This window comes from Podarcis pityusensis (assembly GCF_964106645.2).
Source record: "Podarcis pityusensis genome assembly, chromosome: 3".
Lineage (NCBI taxonomy): Eukaryota > Metazoa > Chordata > Lepidosauria > Squamata > Lacertidae > Podarcis > Podarcis pityusensis.
In genome coordinates, this window is record NC_138026.1 from 100,543,539 (window position 1) to 100,559,756 (window position 16,218).

The following is a 16,218-nucleotide window of genomic DNA, read 5'->3' on the forward strand; positions in this document are numbered from 1 at the left end:
ATGTCTTCTAAAAGTCAAATAGTCGTTTATTTCCTTGACATTGGAAGGGAGGGCGTTTCACAGGGCGGGCACCACTACTGAGAAGGCCCTCTGCCTGGTTCCCTGTAACCTCACTTTTTGCAGTGAAAGAATCAGCAGAAGGCCCTTGGAGCTGAACCTCAATGTCTGGGCAGAACGATGGGGATGGAGACACTGTTTCAGGTCAAGGCCGTTTAGTGCTTTAAAGGTCAGCACCAAAACTTTGAATTGTGCTTGGAAACATACTGGGAGCCAATGTAGGTCTTTCAGGACCATACAGTAAGCTGTCCTGCCAGGTTTAGCTTACTTTGGGAGGGAATGTTAATCAAGCCTATTGTTCCCCTTCAGTCTACCTGAGAATCACAGCGTGTGAAGAGGTTTGAGCTGGTTGCTCCAGCTGAACCACAAGACTCTCACCAGCCATTCTTGAGTTCATATACGAATATTTAGGAGCTTTCACCACTTGGTAACAAAACCAAGTTTTACTGCCAGTGCAACTTTCTGCATCACATACATCTGACCTTGTGCTACCTGTTGCTTCTCTGGTTACCAGAGCATGCACAAAGTTCTCTCCATGCTGAAAGCTAGGGAGATCTGGCCTTCATGAAAATAGGTCTGGGCATGCTCAGAACAGACAGATGATTCTATCAGGGTTGTTGGGGCATCTCCTTGGAATGTCCTCTTGACAACAGGAGAGAGAGTGGGAAACTGCTCAAGTGGGGCTGGCAGTCCTTTTATAGAAACATGGGAGGGATATTATTATTATTATTATTATTATTATTTAGAATTACTTCTGGATTAGATATTAATTACTATAATTCATTTTAAACTAAAGTAACTCCCTTCAAAAATGCTTGAGCCTTGGCAAAGTTTACAAATTGAATGACCAGGTGACTACATTGTTCAAAAACTGAAGGTTTCACTCCATCTTCAGATGCAGTGTCACAAAGAGTGTGTTTCACAAGTTCTACCTGTGGGATCTTTATGAAATCTGATTGGGAGAAAGAAAAAGTGGTCGAAAGGAAAGGGTCCATGCATGGTTAGGTTTATTGCCCATCTCCAATTATATTACAGTAGTCATGGTCGTCACAGCAGTTAATTTTGAAGATCACCTTCTGCTCTGGATATTCGTCTTCGATATCACAAAATGTACTAGTTACAGGTGGCTTACAGTTGAAACAGCAGTCTCGGTGTATTGCAGACAGCGTTCCTCCTAGAACGAGATCCAGAGAGAAAATAAGGGAAAAAAGGGTTTGACAAATTGCCCTTCTTGAATAGGTATCTCATAAACTAAAGTATCTTAAAGGCACAGCTCAAATGACTTTTTTCATATAATTCATATATTTTATTTCCTATACTTGTACTGAGGCACATGAGAGCTTTGTGTCGTCAGTATACGCAAATGGGTGGCTCATTAAAGGCTATATTGAACTTTTATTTTCAATAATAATGGAACTCACAGATGGCGAATACTCTTTATTATTTGTAAAAGGAATCTTTATATGAGTTCGAGTTCATATTTTATTGTCCCTTTGGAGGCACACTGTATCTTTGTATTTTGGTCTTCCAGGCTGTGATGCTATATGGTTTAAAATTCTGATAATTTGTTTTGCTTGTTTGCACTTTTTGTTGTTGTCAAGAAATCAATTAAAAATAAATAAATAAATAAAGTGGATGGTGGGTTGGGATACTGCCAGGGAGACAAAGGCCATCATGCCCCCAGGTCTGCTCCGGACGATCCATCGACCTCCCATAGAAACGCAGTATCAGTCAATTGGTGACACAAGCCTCAGAAATAGCTTTCCACATTCCAAGGACTGGTGCACGCTTTATCAGCAGAGTTCGCAAAGCGAAAGATGCACTCAGGAGAGCATTATTTACAACTTTATTCAGCGTTGATCAGAACAAAGAAAAAAACATGACTGCCTGCTTCGATGTCCAGGCATACAGAGAAAAACAACAGCTCTAAACAAAACAGAAACTTCCTGTGAACAGGAAATACGCAGGCTGTGACACAACAACCTGCTCCCTTTTTAAGGTGGAACGGAAATATCCTAACATCCTCCCCCTTTCCGTGTAACCTGTAGTACCTGTGGTTCAACCCAATTGCAACCTCTGTACATAAACCTTAAGTTGTTCTTCATCTTCTCATAGGGGGTGACATCTAAACCAGAATGATAACTGCTATTTCTAACAAAAGGCATGGAGCGCTTCAGCCCAAAAGACTTTGGGCAGATTAGCATCATGCAGATAAGTTTTAACCCCTGCCTGCAGATCACGCTGCACAACTTCAACAAGCCCATTTTGCCAGGGACTTCGGGGGCAAGATAACTCATGAGTAGTCCCCTGCGCTTCCAGGAAATTCTCAAAATCCTCAGAAACAAATTCCCCGCCCCGGTCAGAAAACAGGTTCTTAATTGGCTTGTTAAAGTGCATTTTTACCCAGTTGCAAAAAACCTTGTACTTCTCAAATGCTTGTGACTTTTCAGCTATTGCATAAGTCCAACAATATCTACTATACTGGTCTATGACAGTTAGCCAGTACTTAGAACCTCCTAATGATGATGGGAGTGGCCCAACTAAGTCACAATGTACACGCTCAAATGGCTCAGTTACTTTCCTATCTGAGCACCTACCCTTGCGTGCAACCTTAATCTCATTTTTGCAACAGGATAGACATTGCATAAAGAATTTACATGGTTTTAAGTTGAGGCCATTAACAATATTCTTTGTCTTACTTCCGGGGTGGCGCCATCGGTAATGGCGGATTCCCTCTGACTCGGAGCGGATCGGCTCTGCGGGAATCGGGTCTGCACCGCTATGGCGAAGCGGGGACCCTTCAAAAACCACAGGCGGGTGAAGCCTGTGACCGTGGGACTCGGCGGGCACCTTTTGTGCTCCCCCAACTTGCAAAGGAGCCCAACTACGGGTTCCGGAGTGAAGCGGGGAAGCGGCGCAGTGCTGTGAGTCAACTGCTTCTTCCGTGGAGCGAAGCCACACAGCCGTTACCGGAGAGCGCTACCTTTTTCCTATGACAATTTGGCTACAAAACAATGATCCGTGAGTAGGTTAATTTGGGAAATAAAGGAGGGAAAAAAGAAGTAATTGGATACCGAAGCGGAGAGGCATAAACAGGAAGTCTGCCTTCCGTTCTTTGTAAATAGAGGAAAGCAATGAACTTGTAAGCTAAAACCTTGAAAGAGGCTTGAAAAAGACTATAATTCTATTATCTAAAACAAGCGATTTCCCCCCTTGACTGCAGGAGAGGAGGGGGGAAAGGTCTGAACTGTATTTTCCTGTAAAAAGAGAGAAAAGGAAGCTAAGAAACCACCGCTTAAACCTGGGAACGGACTGCCAATGAAAAATAGAATGCTGTACTGTGAAATGCGCTGTTGGTGAAAGTACTTTTTGATAGCTAACTCCGCAAGTCTGATACAAGTGAGATACAATATCTCTGGCTGGCTTCCCCTGGTTTCAAAGTAACTGGAAAATAACTGAAAGTAAAACTGTCGTCTATTTTGTGAGCTGGGGGATTAAAAGAAAAAGGACATTTATTTTAAAGTAACAACTGTTGCCTGTTACTGTGTCCCCCTAGAGGAAGTTTGAGATTGTTACAATAACAACTGGGCCAAGGGAATTTTCCACTTCATAACAAACTCTGATCGTGGGACTGACCTTGAGTATTATCTAGACTGTTATGGCAAATGGAAAAGAGAAAATAGATTTGCTTCAGGAAAAAGCAACGAGGTCTCGTAGAGTGTTTTGCACAGACGTTGGGCTGCAGCGAAGAGCATCAACATCTGGCCCTCCTGGTTTACCAACAGGAGCTGCATTGGTACAATCTAAACCCAAAGGAATGGCATCCCAAGATGTTTTAGCTCAGGCACTTGGCAAAATTAATGAATCTTTGAAAAAATTAAGTAAACAAGTAGCTGAAGCATCAAATAAAATTGATCAAAATACCACAAGCATTAACAATTTGGGACAGAAGGTAAATACTAGCACAGAAACTATTGAGAAATTGCTACAGGAATCTACTTCGACCCAAAAGACACCTGAAGAAGCAAAGGAAATAGCAGTTGCTGTAGAAAAGAAGTTACCACCGATACACAAGCAACTGGAAGACCATAGGTCAATACTGTCTATGATTGAATTGAAGGAGAAGCAAACGAATTTAAGAATCAGGGTTGTACCTGAACTTGAGAAAGACAACTTGATTGATTTTCTTACGCAGGAATTTGCAGACTTTTGGAACCCAGGTTTGGAGAAGGATAACTTCAAGATAGTGAGTGCTTTTAGGCTTGGAAGAGGAGGGAAGAAGAACAGGGTGAGAGACTGTTTGATCACCCTCCGAACAAAAGAGGAGAGAGACAAAATCTTGAGTCTGCACTTCCAGAAGACTTTGGAAATACATCAGTCAAAAGTGGAGATATTTAAGGACATTCCGAAATATCTTCTGGACCTTAGGTCCAGTTACAGAGATTTGGTTGCCCTGATGAGAAACAACAAAATCATCTTTAGGTGGGAAGTCCCCCAAGGCCTTTCGTTTAGCTTCAAAAGAAGAAAGATAAAAATAAGATCAGAGGACGACAAAGCAAGATTTTTGAGAGATCACGGTGAAGACCTACAGAAAGAAGCTGGAGAAGAGCCAGGAATACTAGAAAGAGGAACTTTAGACATACCAAAACTACCTTTTGAATTAAGAGACCGCCTGGAGAAGGTGATACCACCGACAGAGCAGGAACAAGCACTTGGTGCAGTTGGAGGAGAAGTAAAGTAACTACATCATGGCTCTGCAACTACTAAGCTGGAATTTTAACGGTTTGAACTCCCCTCAGAAAAGGAAATCTGTGTTTCATTTACTAAAAAAGGAACAAATGGACTTGATTTGTTTACAGGAAACACATGTAATAAGGCTACACAGGAAAGTATTGATCAATAAACGACTGGGCCAGGAATTTATTTCTTCGGATAAAGTTAAAAAAAGAGGTGTAGTGATTTATGCAAAGGAGAGACTATTACCGAAATTTATCTTCAAAGATGACCAAGGAAGATTTGTGGCAATTGAAATTCAAATACAAGGAGAGAAATTTTTAATAGTAGGAGTTTATGCACCAAATGAGGGGAAATCTGAATTCTTTAAAAAGCTGCATGAGACCTTGATGGACTACTTGGACTATAATGTGATTTTGATGGGAGATATGAACGGAGTGGTATCTACACACATGGACAAGGCACAAAGACAGGTAGTCACTAAGGATGGTAGACTACCGAAAACCTTTTTTGAGATGACAGACAACTTGGACTTAGTCGATATTTGGAGAACAAAGAATCCCTTGGCTAGAGAGGGAACCTTCTTCTCTGAAGCCAAACTGACATGGACAAGAATTGACCAAATATGGGTAACTAGAGGAATGGCACCAAAGATAAGAAAAGTGGAAATCTGCCCAAAAACCTGCTCCGACCATAATGCTGTTAAGATGGAAATGAAACTAACACCAACCGGTTCCTTCAGATGGAGGATGAATGACACCTTATTTAGAGATGAAGAAGTGATTAAGAAGGCCCAAAAAACCTTGAGAGACTATTTTGAGATAAATATGAACACCAATGTTGAAAAAAGAGTAACCTGGGACGCAAGCAAAGCTGTTATGAGAGGGTTCTTGATACAACAGAATGCATTAAAGAAGAGAATCCAAAATGAAAAGAAGGATAAAATATTGGAGAAAATAAAGGAAAGTGAAAAGAAATTGAGAGCAAAACCAAAGTCGCAAGAGATATTGAGAGAAATAAAGTTATATCAAGTACAATATATGAAAATGATGAATCAGGAGATATAATGGAAAATTAAACAAATGAGACAAAAGACATTTGAGTCGGCTAATAAATGTGGGAAATTATTGGCTTGGCAAATGAAAAAAAGACAAAAATTAAATACTGTTACAAATTTAGAAGTGGAAGGAAGGAATATACAGAACCCAGTTGAGATTAGAAACTGTTTCCAGAGGTACTTTAACCAACTATATACACAAGGGCCACAGAAAGAAATTGATGTAGACCGATTTTTGAAAACAAATGGATTACAAAAAATCTCTCAAGAAAATAAATTAATGTTGAACTATAAAGTAACTGAACAGGAGGTAGAAGGTGCCATTCAGAATATGCAACTAGGTAAATCTCCAGGACCAGATGGACTGACTTCTAGATACTACAGATCTTTAAAAGAATGGCTAGTACAATCTTTAAAAGAAGTCTGTAAGGAAATAATGGGTGGAAAAAGGGCACCAGAGTCGTGGAAAGAAGCGTATATTACACTTGTATCGAAAACAGAGACTGAAAAGACTCAGCTTAAGAACTACCGCCCCATATCATTGCTCAATGTGGATTACAAAATCTTTGCAGACATTTTGGCTAAAAGACTAAAAAGAGTGCTAGTGGAAGAGATACATAAAGACCAAGCAGGCTTTCTCCCGGGTAGACATCTATCTGATAATGTGAGAAACATAATCAATATTTTAGAAAAATTACAAGTGAACATAAATACCAAGGCAGTTTTGATATTTGTGGACGCGGAGAAAGCTTTTGACAACATTTCTTGGAGTTTTATGAAGAAGAACCTACAGGGGATGGGGGTAGGCCAAGGTTTTGAAAACGGTATAAGTGCAATTTATTCAGAACAAAAGGCTAAATTAATTGTAAATAACGTGGTGACGGAAGAATTTAAGATAGAAAAAGGGACACGACAAGGTTGCCCAATCTCCCCATTGCTTTTTATATCGGTCCTGGAGGTTCTGCTGAATATGATTAGAAGGGACCAATTGGTTAAAGGTATACAAGTCGGAGCTAAACAGTACAAATTGAGAGCATTTGCAGATGACTTAGTATTGACGTTACAGGAGCCAGAATCTAGTACTAAAAGGGTTTTGGAACTGATTCAAGAATTTGGTCAGGTTGCAGGATTTAAACTGAATAAGTTAAAAACAAAGGTTTTAGAGAAAAAATTAACTGTGATGGAGAAAGAGAGGTTTCAGAATGAGACAGGTTTAACAGTGGTTAAGAAAGTGAAATACCTGGGGATTAACATGACAGCTAAAAATGGGAATCTATTTAAAGACAATTATGAAAAATGTTGGACTGAAGTGAAAAAAGACTTAGAAATCTGGTCAAATTTAAAGCTTTCACTGCTAGGCCGTATTGCTGCTATAAAAATGAATGTATTGCCTAGAATGTTGTTTCTGTTTCAAACATTGCAAATTTTGGACAAAATGGACTGTTTCAAGAAGTGGCAGAGAGATATCTCTAGATTTGTCTGGCAGGGCAAGAAGCCTAGAATAAAATTTAAAACACTAACAGATGTAAAGGAAAGAGGTGGATTTGCCCTGCCAGACCTTAAACTTTATTATGAATCAGCAGCTTTTTGCTGGTTGAAAGAATGGCTACTTCTTGAAAACGCAGACATTTTGGATTTAGAAGGTTTTAATAATGTATTTGGATGGCATGCATACTTGTGGTATGATAAGGTCAAAGCACATAAAGCATTTAAAAACCATATTGTCAGGAAAGCATTGTTTAATGTCTGGATAAGATATAAGGACCTATTGGAAAATAAAACCCCAAGGTGGCTGTCACCGATGGAAGCGAAGGCTCAGAAAAAGCTCAATATGGAGGTCAAATGGACGAAATATTGGGAAATTTTGGAACAAGAGGGAGATAGACTGAAATTGCAGAGTTTTGAAAAATTAAAAAACAAAGTGCGAGACTGGCTTCATTATTATCAGATAATGGAGGCATATAATTTGGACAAGAAAATTGGCTTCCAGGTGGAAAAATCAAAATTAGAAACAGAACTGTTAGAACCCAAAACTAAGATTTTGTCAAAGATGTATAACTCGCTGTTGAAATGGAATACACAGGATGAAACGGTGAAATCTGCTATGATTAAATGGGCACAAGATGTTGGACATAACATAATGATGGCTGACTGGGAACAGTTATGGACCACAGGTATGAAGTTTACGGCATGTAATGCCTTAAGAGAGAATATTATGAAAATTATATACAGGTGGTACATGACACCAGTCAAGCTTGCAAAAATCTATCATTTGCCCGACAATAAATGTTGGAAATGTAAAGAAACTGAAGGTACATTCTTTCACCTTTGGTGGACGTGCCCAAGGATTAAGGCTTTCTGGGAGATGATTTATAATGAAATGAAAAGGGTATTTAAATATACCTTCTTGAAGAAACCAGAGGCCTTTCTCCTGGGCATGGTCGGCCAAATGGTGCCAAAGAAGGACAGAACTTTCTTTATGTATGCTACAACAGCAGCAAGAATACTTATTGCAAAGTATTGGAAGACACAAGATCTACCCACTCTGGAAGAATGGCAGATGAAGGTGATGGACTACATGGAATTGGCGGAAATGACTGGCAGAATCTGAGACCAGGGTAAAGAGTCGGTGGAAGAAGATTGGAAGAAATTTAAAGACTATTTACAGAAATATTGTAAAATTAATGAATGTTAGAATGATGTCAGAATGAAGTTAAGTGGTTCTAGCAGCAATGTCATAAAGGTGTATGAAAAAATGGCTGGTTAATAGGTGAGAATCTAAAGCTATAATATATTAAGTTAAAGGACTAAGACAAAAACAAAGAGGGAAAGGAATTGCTGAATTAACCAATTGAACTGGAATACAAAAAAGGGAGGTGAGAGGAGGTCAGGGAAGCAAGGAAATGAAATGTAAGATACAGAAGGATTAATTTGTTTTTAAGTGTTTTTTCTAAAAAAAAATTTCTATACTTTGTATTTTGTATGTTTTTTCTCTTTTTTTCTATATTTTCCCTTGTCTTTTTTATTTTTAACTATGTAATTTTTTGTTTCTGAAATTTTAATAAATATCCTTTAATAAAAAAAAAACAATATTCTTTTTCTTAATTACATCAGCAAAATTCAGATGTCCCAGAATTCTGTGCGCCTCATGGACACACCCAGAATGTGGCCTTACATTCCTCAACCCCTGGCTTGACTGTGCTGCTCTGCAATTTATAGGCGATTGTGAGTAGGTGCGAAAATACAGTCTATATAAACCATCAGATTCCCGGGCATACAATAGATGTTTGTTCCCATCGAAAAACTCACACATTGACTTTAGGAAACACACAGTTATGCCTTGATGAGCAAAGCACCTTACTGATAATAAATTGTCCACTGACGGGCAGTAAATGCAGTTCGCTATTGTAATGTTTAAAGAGTCAAGTTTAACAGTACCCCTGCCAAGCGACTGCAAGACTTGTGAATTGGCTAAATGTACATTACCAATTTCCTCTTCGAAAGAAATAAACAAGCTTCGATCATTGCAAACGTGCTGGGATGCACCTGAGTCCACAATAAAAGAATTCCACTTGGCACCTTTAATACTTTTACGATCTGTTGTCCGAGCATGAAAAGCTCGCGGCTCGTTTCTGTCTTTACGGTACGATGTCGGCTGCTGGGCTGACGACCGTGATTGACGAACAGAAACAGACTTGGGAGTACTTTGCTTTCTTTTGGATATGCAGTCCTTTGCAAAATGTCCTTGCTTTTTGCAGAACCAACAACGCTTGGCAGCTTTAAATGCAGTCGTATCCCCATAAGTTTGCATATGGCGTTCCTCATTACTTCTGGAAATAGGAGTGCTTATGGCACAAGCCTCCCTTCTGTCCAACTCGCCCATTAATCTAGCCGTTACCCCTTCCACAGTTAATTGTGCTGGTGGAACGGCAGATATCTGGCTAGCTACCCCATCAAAGTCCTCATTAAGGGAACAAAGGATGATAAAAACATACTGAATACCAGGTATCTCCATGTCCCTTCTAATGAAATCGCAGCGTATTGCCTCCAGACGTCTCAAGTGTGCTGCCAAATCACCACCAGGCTGCAACTTTGTCTGGTACAGCTGCTTGAAAAATGTCAATGCAGACGCTGACTCTTTTCTAATATGCACTGCTGCAAGAATGTCCCACATTTCTTTGGCAGTTTTCTTATTTCTTATATAGACTACTTGCTGGTCGCTGACTGCCAAATTAATTATCGCCCTGGCTTTTGCATCTTCTGTTGACCAAGCATTAGTTACAGGGTCGGGAGGGTCATCAGTTACATAGGTCCATACTTCTCTAGAGGTCAAAAGCGCCTCCACCCGAAAAGACCATAAACTATAGTTCTCATCTGTCAGCTGTGGGAAGACTAGAGCCTTCTGAGCTTCAGAAACCCAGTCAACCATTCTGGAACTCTTCCAGACCCACAGAAACTACACTAACAGGAGAAGGAGTTTTCAAACCTTTCTCAGAGTCCAAAAATATGCAGTCATCCACTCAGCAGCTGGGCCCATAACCAAAGATGTTGGCTATTTGCAGTTTAGTAGCGCTGCAGAGAGCTTGCTGGGGAGACCATGCATTAAAAAAGGGACTAAAAAATAACTTAAACAAGGTTTTAATAATAAAAACAAAAACTCCTTATACACTAAATACATCAACAACAAACCAGACCCAACCACCAACCCATCCCCCAGGGTAATGGGAGAGCTAGGTGCTGCTCCTTATATACTACACCCAATTGCTGACACAGCTTAATCAATACAACTCAGCAGCACCTGCTATGTTTCACAGCTGTAAAGCTGGGTCACGTTATTTTGCTCTGGCCCTTGCTCTGGCCCCTTAAAGACATACACATCGGGTGGAACAATGATGAACCTTTACATTTAAAGAAACCATTCAACAGTTCTCTGTTAACAACCTTAGACAACAGATCAGCAGGAATTTCATTTCCTGGCATGTAGGACCCCTGAATGAGTCCTTTCTGAATACACTCTCTTGCACGATGAAGCTTAATCTGCAAGTACTTGGTTCTTTGCTTGCAACTCTCTGAGTTCAGCAAAGCCAAACAGGATCTATTGTCTTGATACACTTGTATAGGACATTTCACAGAAACTCTGATGTCCTTAAACAGTTGCATCAACCATTCACAATCCATGAGTGAAAATGACAGAGCATTGAGTTCTGCTTCACAGGAACTTAGGCTTATTGTCGTCTGCTTCCTGCACAGCCAGTCAAACAGACAGTGGTTGTACACGTAGCATACTCCAGAAGTGCTTGTACCATCTGTGGCGTCACTTCCAAAACTAGCATCTGCAAAGATTTCAAGACCTCCAGTCTTCTGACTGGTGAACTTCAGCCTGTAGTGCAAAGTCCCTTTCAAATAGCGGGCTATGCGCTTCAGAGCTTTCCAATCCTGAACAGTAGGATTGTTAGCATGTCTGCTAAGCAGGTTAGTGCTTACAGCTATGTCAGGTCTTGAACATCTAGCAATGAAATTCAGCTTGCCTAGAATACATCTGTACAGCGTAGTGTCAGAAAACGCTTCAGCAGTACTATCTACCTGGTAACCTGTCACCATTGGTGTGTCTGCTGGGTTTGCATCAACCAAATTCAACCTGGTTAATACATCAGCAATTTTCTGTGTTTGGTGTACCAGAAAATTACCTGCTTGGTCCCTCTCCACCTGCAGAGAAAGATAGTTGGATACCTCACCAAGATCCTTCATGTCAAAGTGCTCCTTCAATTGAGCTAGGGTGCTTTGGTACAAAGCCTGATTCTTCCAAAACATCAGAAGATCATCAACAAAACATAAACAATACAGTTTGTTTTGCCCCTCCTCCTTGACAAACACACACGAATCAGCTTTGCCCTGGTGAAAACCTAGAGAAAGCAATGTCTCAGTGAGTTTTGTGTTCCAACACCTGGCACTCTGCTTGAGACCATATAAGGATTTCCAAAGTTTACAGATCATTCCCTTCTGTATCTGCATTCCGTCAGGTGGAAGCATATACAGCTCCTCCCCCAAAACCCCGTACAAAAAAGCTGTATTAATGTTGTGATGGGAAACATGCAGTTTCGCCTCTGCAGCAATCTTGAGCATTAGCCGAATGCTCTCATACTTGACGGTGGGTGAGTAGATCTCGTGGTAATCCTGTCCTGGTACCTGTGAAAAACCTCTGGCAACCAATCTGGCTTTGTGTCTGACAATCTTGCTATTCTGGTCTGTCTTGGCCTTGAAGACCCATTTGCTGCCAACCAGTCTCATTCCTGGGACTACCGGTACCAGCTCCCAAGTTTGGTTCCTATTCAAGGAATCAACTTCAGCCTTCATGGCATTAAGCCATGGCTCAGCATCTTTAGAGGTTAACTCCTGAACCTCTTTGAAGCTTGAAGGTTCCCACACCTTCTCTGAGCTACTAAGAACAGCAGTTGCTGTCTTAGCAAACTCATCAGCAAATCTCTTTGGAGGTTTGCCTTTGGTGGCCCTTTCAGATCTGCGTACTAGACGCAAGTCTTCTTCACTCATCTCCTCCTTCTTAGGAGAAAAGTGACCAATGGTGAACAGTGGTTCTTCCAGTTCATTGTCAGACGCATCAGATGGTCTGACTGAGGCCTTTGCACTCTTGTAGTCTGCTGAGTCATCACTGTCGCTGACACCAGCAGCAGCGCCGCCCACTGAGCTGGAATCCGAACTCTGATCATCATCATCCTCATCCTCAGCTTGCTCTTCTACCTCAACATCATCTGCTTTTTTCACATCACCTTCATCCTCCTCTGGGTAACTCTGGAAAATTCCCACATTTCCCCCCCACTTAGGATTGTACTCAACACTCTTTGTGAACTTAATGGACTTAGAGTCAGTCATCCATACCCTGTATGAACCTTTTTCGTACCCCATGAACAAACCATGTGCCCCACGCTTCCCAAGCTTGTTGCTTTGTGGGGTGTGTACCCACATGTCAGAACCAAAGATTCTCATGTACTTGACGTAAGGTTTCTTATCAAACATCTTCTCATAGGGAATACAACCAATAGGTGATGACAGTCTCCTGTTAAAGGTATAAACAAACGAGTTCAAAGACTCCCCCCAAAACTTCTCAGGGAGATTGGCATCATGCAACAAGGTTTTCATGCCTTGAAGCAATGTTTGCTTTGCTTGCTCACAAATCTCCCATGGAGATCCAGGACTTGAGAGGCTATGCTGGATTCCGTTCTCAGTCAGGAAAGCTTCAAACTGCCGAGAAGTGAATTCAGCCTCTCGATTAGTAAACAAACAGCCAATGTGTTTACTGTGAACATTCTCCAAACATGCACAGAATGCCTTGAACCTAGGAAATGCTTCCGATTTCTGCTGGAGGATAAACACATGAATGTACCTGGAAAAAGAATCAATTAAAACCATGAAGTACCTTGCTCCACCCACAGAGGGCGCAAGTGGACCAACAAGGTCTGTGTGGACTAGCTGGTAGGGTTTGGAAGCCTGCCTGCTAGACTCCTTGCCTTTTGGAGCAACCTTCACCTTGTTCTCTGCACAAGACACACATTTCATGTGATACTTACAGGACTTGATGTTCAAACCCTGAATCAATCCAGGCATCTTGGCCAGTGCCTGCCAAGACACGTGACCAAATCTTCAATGCGCCTCGTGAATACATCCTGCATGAAGAACTTTGTTTGTGCAACACAACAAGAATCAACATTAGACACAGCAACAGCATTGTCATCATAAGTTATACAGAATAAACCATCCATAAACTTTGCATGCAAAATGTCCTCTTTGCCTTTCCTGATGACACAGACACTCCTCTTGAAGGAAATCTCAAAGCCATGCCCAGTCAGCTGTGGGACACTGAGGAAATTGTCTGCCGAATCTGGAACATAAAGTACATCTTTGATGGTTGTGTGCAGACTTGCCAGTCTCACATTCCCGACTCCTGCAATTCGCAACATCTTTCCATCAGCCTGGTGGATCTCTCCGTCTTGAGGCGTGAAGGAGATAAACAGGTGCCGATCCTTTGTCAAATGGCGGGTAGCTCTAGAGTCAACAATAAATCTGGCTTTGGCCTTTGGAGCAGCAGTGCCAGCTAACAGAACCTAGTTTTCCACTAGCTTGGGCTCCTGCTTGCCCCCCTGCTCCTGGCCATCAAACTTGCCTTTAGCCTTTGGTGAAGCTGTGCCAGCAAACAAAGCCTTTTTTCCCACTGGTGTGGGCTTTCCACCCCCCTTCTGCTTCGGGCCATCTGCTGGCTTCTGTCTCTGTTTACTTCTGGCCTTCCGGTGTCTGTCAGGACGACCTTGGCTCTCATGAGAAACAGAGCTCTCAGCTGCCGACTCCTTCGCTCCCCCTGGAGGCTGGAATGCTGCCTGGGATGACATCACAGTCAGCTCCCCCTGCAGCTTGCAACCGGTGCCCTCGGCATCCCTGCAATCACTCTCATTCTGGAAAACAGCCAGGACCTCCGATGCAGTCAAACTCTGGGCTAGGATGACCGGCAGATGAGCTACTTTCAAAGCATTCCACATCTGACTTGCTGTGGTGTTGCCAGCCAGCGTAGCAATTTCCTCCAGAGAGAGACGGACAAGACAATTATGTCTATGGCCCGTGAATCTTGGGCCCTCCATCTATCTGTCAGAGGAACTGGAGGGGCTTCACACACAGTATGCCACACTCCAAACTGACAAAGCAAGCTCTCACACCACACTGCCCAGGTCTCATAATTGTGCCGATTTAACTTTGGGCACTGAGTGCCATCAACTGAGGCTTGGAAAAACTCCATTCCAGGCTTTTACTTGAGCCGTGAGTCTTTATGCCTTCAAAAACACCTTATCTCGGCAGCTCATAAATCATGAAGCCTGCTTGGCTCGACTCCCAAGCCAATTAGCCGGCCGGACATCAAAGTCTCTCTGCCGCGGCAACAGAAAAGCCGTACTTTCACTTTTCCCCACATACCTCAACGCAGTCTTTCACAGTCTTACTCTCCTGTAAGTGCCGTAAATCTGGGCCTGAAACCTGTTGTTGGGATACTGCCAGGGAGACAAAGGCCATCATGCCCCCACGTCTGCTCCGGACGATCCATCGACCTCCCGTAGAAATGCAGTATCAGTCAATTAGCGACACAAGCCTCAGAAATAGCTTTCCACATTCCAAGGACTGGTGCACGCTTTATCAGCAGAGTTCACACAGCAAAAGATGCACTCAGGAGAGCATTATTTACAACTTTATTCAGCGTTGATCAGAACAAAGAAAAAAACATGACTGCCTGCTTCAATGTCCAGGCATAGAGAGAAAAACAACAGCTCTAAACAAAACAGAAACTTCCTGTGAACAGGAAATACGCAGGCTGTGACACAACAACCTGCTCCCTTTTTAAGGTGGAACGGAAATATCCTAACAGTTTCCCCCCCTCTTAAAACCAGCCAACATAAGATGTCTAAAATTTGCATGTCCTCATGAGATACACCTTCAGTAAGCTACTTGCATTCTGCTTCCTCCAGAGATGAGATAAGGGGAAAAGGGTCCACTGCTCAGAGAGGACTTTAACCCTGGCCCAAGACAAACATGCTGTACTTTGGACCAAGGCATGCACCATGCAAGATCAGTCTAGCTTGTCTTTATGCTACCAGTTATGTGGGAGGATCCTGTGCAGTTTTTCTGCTTTGCAAACAGATTCCCTGCATGCAAGGAAGACATTCATGAAAGTGCAAAAACCAACCACCCAGGCTCAAATCCTCCAAAGTGGGAGGATCTGAGACTGTGCTGTGCGGCTTCAAGAGGCAGGAAGAAGGAGATGCCTAACTGTGGGCTTCTGGGACTGTATCCCCCCTCTCACCATCTTTTGAGAGAACACTAGTATTTTTGCAGCAAGAATTCCCTCTTTGTTTTATTAAAACAAAAGAAGAGAAAATTTGGGGAGATGAGTTCCAACAGTTTGGGTATATGCAGTTGGAGCTCTGGCATATAGCTTACCTCTAAACTCCTGCACAGTATAGCAGGCATGTGGTCCAGACGGCACTTCACAGGCAGTTCGTTCACTAGCCACACTGGTTAGAACATTGGTTTTGCCTTTCATACATAACAAAGCATCTGCTTGGGAAGACAAAATGTACATGATCAAATCTCTTGCCAACCCAAATCTCAGCTAAGAAAGGACCAAACAGTCTTAGCTGACAAATTTTGTTACAATACTCGATGTATACAGCAGAAAAGAAACCCTGAGGCCAGAGGTCATCCAGGTGAAATGTCACCCATTTTCATCATCCCTGGGCTTTCCCTTCTGGCTGAGTCACTGTCATGCCACTGCGTAAAGAATTTAGCTTTTGTGAGGAAGTAGAAACTCATCTTGACTG

At 42.1% G+C, this 16,218-nt stretch overlaps 1 protein-coding gene across 4 annotated transcripts in view; it reads right to left on the bottom strand.

The window, feature by feature from the left end:
* Positions 1 to 1,047: 1,047 nt before the first annotated feature.
* LOC308472938 (uncharacterized protein) overlaps positions 1,048 to 16,218 on the bottom strand; it is a 48,339-nt gene continuing 33,168 nt past the window's right edge. For 2 of the 4 annotated variants that reach the window (XM_080998233.1, XM_080998232.1), the window contains exons 2-3: positions 15,839 to 15,955; positions 1,048 to 1,231 (exon numbers count right to left, since the gene is read on the bottom strand). In XM_080998233.1, the coding sequence (XP_080854359.1) occupies positions 1,065 to 1,231; positions 15,839 to 15,955 (284 nt within the window). In that variant the 3' untranslated portion in view covers positions 1,048 to 1,064. Of the gene's footprint in view, positions 1,232 to 15,838; positions 15,959 to 16,218 lie in introns of all 4 variants that reach the window. The other 2 variants (XM_080998231.1, XM_080998230.1) reach the window with 1 other exon arrangement.